The sequence below is a fragment of the Notechis scutatus genome, unplaced genomic scaffold, assembly GCF_049901735.1.
Source record: "Notechis scutatus isolate UNSWTSFEM ecotype Mainland unplaced genomic scaffold, rNotScu1.2 NSCUCTG29, whole genome shotgun sequence".
NCBI classification, from domain to species: domain Eukaryota; kingdom Metazoa; phylum Chordata; class Lepidosauria; order Squamata; family Elapidae; genus Notechis; species Notechis scutatus.
This window is the reverse complement of record NW_028263112.1, coordinates 313714-321164: the sequence shown is the minus strand read 5'-3', so window position 1 is coordinate 321164 and position 7451 is coordinate 313714. Positions and strand designations below refer to the sequence as shown.

Here is a 7451-nt window from a genome sequence, read left to right as displayed (position 1 = left end):
GCCCTTGAATCCACACTCACTGCAGAATGGAACCCATTGCTGACTAGACGCGGAAGCCCTTAGACCACATGGAAAGTGACAGCCTGAACTGAGGCCTCAGGTACACACCGCGAGCGTCTCCCAGTTCCTTTCATTCAACATTCCTTGTTGTGCACAGAGGAACCCAACCTGCAGCTCCTCCAGGGGTTGAAGAACAAGGCAGAAATGAGCAATAACTTCCAGGTTTTTACAGGTGATGTCAAAGTAGCCATGCAAGTGGCCCTAGAGCCAAGTTCCTGAGCCTCCCTCCACAGAGGAACAACAACAGATCTGGACAGTTTTCATCCAATCTCCCACCTCCCTTTTTTTTTTTTTTTTTGACAAAATAGTTCACCTCCAGCTCCAGAAGACCTTGGAAGACGTGGATGTTCTGGTTCTGTTCCGGGTTTTAGGCTGGGATATGGTGCCCAGAGGTCTTTGCTCTCTCTCTCTCTCTCTCTCTCTCTCGCAGATGACCTTGGCAGGCTTGAGAGGTGGGTCATCCATCCGATCCCTCAGGGGCCTTCAACCCCATTCATTCGCCCGCCATGGTCTCCCCCTGGACTACCTGGGAGGGGAGGAGCTCCAGTAGGGGGCTTCTCTCTGGTTGCTGCCAATCAGCTGGGGGGGGGTGTGTGTGTGAACTCTGTCAGAAGCCTCCCCCACCCCCCGCTTTGCCTGGGGCCTCGCTCCTCCTTTCCACTCCTACTAAACAGCTACAAATAGGAAGCTGCTTGGTCAGGTCTTCTGCAGGTAGGAGAGCGGTACCTTCCCTATGCTGATAACACCTGGTTGTACAGCTGCACCTGGGCGACCAAGCAATGCCAGGAAGGTCCTTTTCCACAGCCTGGACAATAAGCTTCAGCCCTGGAAAGACCCATTTCTTTACATTTTCCAAAGGTAACTTTGCCTGGTGTGACCCTTCTCCAGCCAGGGTTGGGATGCATTCCTGCTGCCTGCTTGAACAGCTGTGAAGGGCTGGGGGGCACCAGTTCGCCTTCTGGGCCAGGAAGCACTGGCTCCCAGCGACTCCCAGGCCTTGCTCACCTCCCCTTTGGATGGCTGTCCTGGCCCCCACGGGAGATGCCTGGAGGCACAGTCAGAATGCAGCTGCCACCTGCCCACCATTTTTCCTTGTGCCCAGGTGACACCACTGCCCTGGCATCGGGGCTGGTTCCCAGTAATCCTCGGGGGTGGGTGGGAATCAAATTTCTGGTTCTCCCCTATGAAGCCCTGTGATGAAAGTCTGCAGAGATTCCCAGTCTTTTCGCTCTACAATTTGGGGTGAGCATCCTTTGAATGGTCTGGGAGTACGAACGGATTTCCAGAGGGAAGATGGCAGACTACCAGAACCAGGGGCACCACTGAGGAGGCCACAGAGAAACCTCCAGGCAGCCTCAACGACCCTCTGAAAGGGTGCAAACCAACTCTCTGCAAGGAATAGAAATCCTTCCATTCCCCACTATCCTGGCAGAACGGAGGAAGCTTCTTGGATGAGAAGCAAAACGTCTTCAAAAGAAACAAGGAATTCCAGTTGCCTCCTGAAAACAAAAAAGCACCTTTGGGACAAGCCCTGTGGTGTTTTATCAAGCCTGCCTCCAGAATTGTTGGCCCACCTGTTTCAATCTAACCGGGTTGGCACACTCCGTTTCCTACAATTAAGCAGTCCCACCTCTTAGGAAGGGTGCCTTTTGTGTCTTCAATCAGAGCAGAACTGGAAGGGACCTTGGAGGTCTTATAGTCCAACCCCCTGGCGAAGGAGAAGACCCTACACACTTGGAGAACAGTCCCTTCTTAAGATCCTCCCGTGAGGAAGGTCTTGGCACCCACCTTCGGACTATGCGGTTCCCCTCCCAGGGGTTGGGACAGATCCCATCCTAACGGTGCTTCTCTGAGGCCCTGAGCCCATGGCTGAATGTAGGGTAGTTTGTTCTGTGGCCCAGATTTGTCATTATGTTTATGGTTTTGTGTTAATTTTTGAATGTACGTTTGTCCTTTTGTTTTTAGGCTGCAAGCCACCCAGAGTTGACTGGAGGAAGGCAGTGACTAAGGCTGAAGGCTGGGCAGCCCAAGGCCTGGCTCTTTCCCCAGCAGAGGCTGCTCCCTGCACCAGACCCCTTCAAGACTGGGATGGGATGGCTCCGGGGGGGGCCTTGGCACAGAAGGAGGGGAGGGGATGCCCAGCTGCCCTTCCCTTCAACCAAAGGAAGAGCCAGAAGGCGAGCCAAGGTTAAGCAGGCTTACAATCTCTGCTGCTGCTTGGTGGGGGGCGCAAAAGGTGATGGGACCATTTTCCGGAGGTAAAAAAAGGCGGTGGGGCTGGCAGAATGTGAGCTCAGCCTCCAGGGCCTGCCCTCGGCCCACAGCGGCCCTTTGCAGAGTCCACTGTCGGCCTTCAAGCAGGCGAGGCGGTGATAAGAACGGGTTCCTGGCGCAGAGCAAAATGCCACCCCACGGGGGCTCCCAGGAGGCTTCCGGGGGCAGCGGATCGGGGCCGGAGACTGAGCAGGCCCAGCTTCGGGGAAAGGAGGCTGAGCGGGGGAGTTGCGGACGCGCCTGAAGCGCCCGGCGCCTTTCGAGTCCAAGAGCCGAGCCGGCCGGCCGGCCGGATGCGCTTAGCGGCACCTTCGGCTTCGGCCGTCCTTCAGCCTGTACTTTAGGCCGTGTTGGGTGGGGGGTTGTTGCGGAGCGGGGGACAAAGAGAAGCCCGCTGGGCGGGGCAAATGTGGGGAGCGGGAGGTCCACGGAAAGCCGCGGGGGCGGGCAGAAAGCGCGAGTGACCAGAAAAGTTTGAGACAGAAAAGGGGCGGAGGGAGAACGCCAGAAGAAAGGAGGAGAGAAGGGGGTCGAGGAGAGCCAGCGGCGGAAGCGCCCCCCCGCTCCGGATTGCCATCCTCGGTCGGCGCCGCAGCGCTGATCGCACCCGTCCCCTCGCTGGTCCCCGAATGGGCGAACTGGGCAGCCGTGGGAAGGGCAGGGATCGCGCTTAGACCCCCGACTCTTTCTCGGTGAGGCAGACTGGGAAAAGTTTGGAGACGCCGAAGGATCTGCGGGCGGAGGGACCGAGGCGGAGGGACCCACCCCATTCCCAGCGGCTTGTGGTCGAGCGTGCGCTGGGGACCCCGCAGTCGGCAGGACAACCTGCCGTGAAGACCTTGCACAAGGTGTGCGGAGATGGGCGGTCTGAGGCTACTCCAGGGAGGCGCTCTGCACGTGCTCTGGAGGCGCCGGGTTTGCTTATGGGTTCGGAGCGCTGGCTTCCCAACGAGTCCCCCACGGGGCTGGGTTTACGGGCTGGTGGGTGCAGGCGTGCGTCCAGCTTGGGTGCGAAGTCAGCCTCATCCCCGCCGGCGTCTGGTAGCGAACGGCCGGAAGGCAGGCAGAAGTAATCCGATGGATATGGGGGGGAGCGGGGCCGAGCCCCCCCCACGAAACGAACCTATTGAGAAAACGGCTTGCCTCGGCCCCGCGGTGAGTCGCGCAGCAGGAGGCTCTTTAGAGGCGGGAGGGTGCGCTCCACCGGCTTCAGAGAGGCCCCGCCCCAAGGTGGGCTGCCAAGCGGGGACCCCTTTCACTTGGGTGAGCTGTAGGCCGCCGGGAGTCTGTACAACTGGAAGCCTTCCCCCCCGCTCCTATCCTGGGCTTAAACCCCACAAGTGAAGAACTTGGGGGCTACATTTGCACAAAGGCCAGGCTTGGTCGGCTTCCCCCTTGATTCTCTCTTCAGTCCTGGTTCGCTTGGTGCCTGAAAATGTAGCTGCCCAGTTGCTGAGGGAGCAGGGCAGTGGTTCCAGTTGTCCTGGCTGGGAAGGCAGCACCCTCCTGCCTCATGTCCCACCCTGGTCCTTGGGAAAGAAGGCAAGGAGCTCACCCAACCATGGGCTGCCCCCACGGTGGTGCGCTCACAGAGGGAGCCTTGTTAGAGACCCCCACCCCAAGGGCAGGAGCCTTACCACTCACTCCCTCCTGCCTGCCTTGAGTTGGGCCTGAATAAGAGAAGAGGGGGGTGGGGAGGTGGACACCGAGGTTGACACTGAGATTGCAGGCAGGGGGGGCACCTACCATCCAGTCAGCAATTTGGCTTTGCTGCAGGGAGGGGGGATACTCCTCCAAGGACCTCTTGGGGACCCTGCCATTTGCCCCTGTGAGGTGGGCCTTCCCCACTGCCTCCCCTGGCCATTCGACGGACCTCGGCTGGCTTGGCTTGAGCTGTGCCAGGATGGGGGTGGGGGAATCCAGGCAGGGGATCAGACCGTGAGGCCAGGCCAGGAGGATCTGCACTGGCTGTGCGCTTTCTCCTAGCACCTGATCTCTACCCAGGTGACCCCTGCAAGACGGGGACAGGTCCAAAAGGCAGCCGTGGAACTTCCTCCCCTGCAGGTGAGCCAGGCTTCTCTTGGGAGTGAAGGAGGAGGGCAGGTGCAAGGCCTTGAGGGCTCCCCCTGAAGGGCCAGGGATGGGCTCTGCCAAGCACAGGGCTCTCCCATCACTGCTAACTCTCTGCCCTCCCCCCACATCAGGTGAAGGATGAGGAGCCTTCCCAGGCGGCAGCGGTGGTGGTGCTGCTGCAGCTGCTGTCGGCTGCCCTTGCTCTGGGTCGTGCTGGCTGTCTGCACAACGATCGGCTTCACGGTTCAGCTCCTGGGCATCTCCCTTTCGAAGAGGTAACGCCTGCCCCCCTCCCTCCAGTTCAGCTGGGCAGAGGAGGTGGGAAATGCCTGGCAGAAGGTGGCCAGACCGCAGAGGAGATCTCGGGAGGAGGGCCAGACCAGGATCGGGCCTAGTGGAGTGGGAGCCCAACGGGGAGTCCCAGGGCCAGGAGGGAAAGGCAGAGCCTCCCCAGAGAAGGTGCTGGCCAAACCCTCCCCCCACCCCCCACCCCCGGTGGCCCAGACAGCTAGCAGGGCTTGTCCAGGAAGGCACCCGGTTCTGCTTCCGAAGGGAGCCTTCCAGCCTTTGTCAGCTCCTCCTTTTCCAAACTCTCCCAGCAGGCTGTCCTCGGCTCCTCCGCTGCTCCCCTCCCTGCCTGCTCCGGGCCCCTCAGCAGGGCCTGCGGGGGTGGGGGAGGTAGAGCCTGGCGCCCCCCTCCTCTCCTGCCAGCCACGGCAACACCTGGTCTTCCTGAAGACGCACAAGACTGCCAGCAGCACCCTGGTCAACATCCTGCACCGCTTTGGGGACACCAGATCGCTGCGCTTTGCCCTGCCATCCGGCTACCAGTTCAACTACCCCAAGCTCTTCCAGGCACGGCGTGTGAAAGGCTGGCACCCTGAGGGGCCCCCATTCGACATCCTCTGCCACCACATGCGCTTCAACTTGCTGGAGGTGGGTGGGAAGGGTCCAAGGCAGCTAGGCTGGCTTCAGGAGGAGGGAGATGGGAAGGAGGGCACACACAGAGGTCTTGAGGCGCTTCCTCCAAGGGGCTTTTCACAGCCCGGAGGGAGCTTCGCTTCTGGCTGGGGTTGTAAGGCATCCCATCTCCCAAGACGCTGCTAGCTGGGGCTCCCCCAGAGTGGGAGGATGCGGAGCAGGCGAGAAGGGCTGCCTAGGAAGGCGATGGGTGCCAGGAGAGGGAGCGACCTGGAAGAAGAGGCTGTGCACCTGGTTATGCCGATGGCCTGGGCTCCAACTTCCACCAAGGAGATGGGCCGGAGCCTGCCGTTTTCGTGGGCATCATCCCCCGTGGTTGGCATTAGCACTAACCTCCGCCTGTTCCCCTCCAGGTCCAGAAGGTGATGCCCACAGACAGTTTCTATTTCTCCATAGTGCGAGACCCAGCTTCCTTGGCGGAATCGGCTTTCTCCTATTACCGGGGTGTGGTCCCCGCCTTCCGCCGGGCTCGCTCACTGTCGGAGTTCCTGGCTTCTCCACAGAACTTCTACCGGCCTGGGGAGCGTGGCAGCCACTATGCCCGCAACCTGCTCTGGTTTGACTTTGGCCTTGATCCGCCAGCAAGCCCTGGCTTAGCCGCCATCCATGCTGCCCTGCTGGGGCTGGACCGCATTTTCCACCTGGTGCTGCTAACGGAATACATGGACGAGTCGCTGGTCCTCCTGCGTGACGCCCTCTGCTGGAGCTTTAGGGATGTGGTGGCCTTCCAGCACAACCTGCGGAATCCAGAGGCGGTTCACCAGCTGGGCCCCATCGATGCTGCTCAGCTCCGCGCCTGGAATCACCTGGACTGGCACCTCTACACTCATTTCAACCGCACTTTCTGGGCGCGGGTGAAACGCTTTGGCACTGCCCGCATGGCTGGCGAAATGGCCGTTCTCCGGAAACAGCGGGCAGAGTTTACCCGGCGCTGTTTGCAGGGGGGGGGCCCGCTGGAGCCAGGCCACATTGCTGACGAGCGCATCCGCCCCTTCCAGTTTGGGCAGGTGCCAATCCTGGGTTATGCCCTACAACCCAGCTTGGCATCTGGCCTGCAGGTGGTGTGTCAGCAGATGGTCACTCCTGAACTGCAATACAAAGACCTCCTTGACGCCAAGCAGTTTCCCCGCCCGCACAAGAGGGGCGACCTCAGGCAGGGAGGGGAAGCTGCTCACAACAGCTCTTGGCAGAAGCCGTCCAACTGAAACGCCCCCCCCCCTGGGCACGCAGGACGCAATGGGCAGAGGGGCCCTGCGGGAGCTGCAGGGATGTGCGATGCCAGAGACATGAAGGGGCTCCTCTAAACGGCTTGGAATTAAGACTCGGAGACAAAGAGGGCAACGCACCAGGCAGCTTGATGTGAGAGCAGCTTCCATAATTGGATTTCTTATGACTGGGCCAGGAAGAGCATCACACACACACACACACACACACACACACACACACACACCCCTTGGCTAACCTCTTGCCCTTTGTGCACAGTATTATTTTCCCCCTCCCACCCTAACAAGGCGTCTTCCAAAGCCTGGCAGACCAGCGTTCCTGGGCGGGAAGGGCCTGGGCTGCCTCACTCCACACTTTGGCCCATCGACACACTCCTGCTGTGTGGCTGTGGAGCACCTCTCTCCCCGGAGGCAGTGGGGCTCACACCGGGAAGGCCGGGGAAGCTGGAGCCGCCGTGGGGCTCCCTGGCTCTTCTCTGCTTGGGGGAAGGAGGCCGCCCTGGAGGCTACTCAGGCAGGGAGGCCCCGGTGGCCACGCGGACAGCTCCAGGGCCATATTTGGGGGGCCCCCCGAGCCCAGAGTTGGAGTTGGGGCAAAAACTCAAGGACCTGTGGAGGCGTTGCTGGCAAACGCTGGGAGAGAAGGAAGCTGCACTGAAGTTGAGGAGAAAGCCAGCAAGATGCACAGCCAATTCCGGATGGGAAGGAAGGTGAGAAAACAAGAATTGTTGCAATAATTAATCATTCAGCGTTATGTGACCCAATAGAAGGGCTTAATTTATGGAGTTTCACATGCAGAATAATAAATTGCAACAAATAAAAGGCTTTCCAAGTAGCTTC

General features: G+C 60.1%; 1 protein-coding gene across 6 annotated transcripts; it reads left to right on the top strand.

Annotated features, from left to right (window-relative positions):
- The first annotated feature begins 2225 nt into the window (after positions 1-2225).
- Positions 2226-7438, top strand: GAL3ST4 (galactose-3-O-sulfotransferase 4). Of its 6 annotated transcripts, none has more exons than XM_087948637.1 (5): positions 2226-2318; positions 4321-4398; positions 4539-4682; positions 5007-5343; positions 5742-7438. In XM_087948637.1, exons 3-5 carry the CDS (start codon positions 4546-4548, stop codon positions 6591-6593), a joined length of 1326 nt encoding a protein of 441 aa, XP_087804763.1. In that variant the 5' UTR covers positions 2226-2318; positions 4321-4398; positions 4539-4545; the 3' UTR covers positions 6594-7438. The 6 variants fall into 6 exon arrangements, with proteins under 6 accessions (XP_087804763.1, XP_087804766.1, XP_087804764.1 ...); XM_087948640.1 differs by having other exon boundaries at positions 2261-2318; positions 4339-4398; positions 5010-5343; XM_087948638.1 differs by having other exon boundaries at positions 2261-2318; positions 4339-4398.
- Positions 7439-7451: the final 13 nt, after the last annotated feature.

Bases quoted from the DNA above. Each gene is read 5' to 3' on its own strand.
- GAL3ST4 (XM_087948637.1), top strand. From the start codon at position 4,546: ATGAGGAGCCTTCCCAGGCGGCAGCGGTGGTGGTGCTGCTGCAGCTGC. The intron at 4,683-5,006 runs GTAACGCCTGCC...AAACTCTCCCAG, and splicing joins GGCATCTCCCTTTCGAAGAG to CAGGCTGTCCTCGGCTCCTC. The intron at 5,344-5,741 runs GTGGGTGGGAAG...GTTCCCCTCCAG, and splicing joins TGCGCTTCAACTTGCTGGAG to GTCCAGAAGGTGATGCCCAC.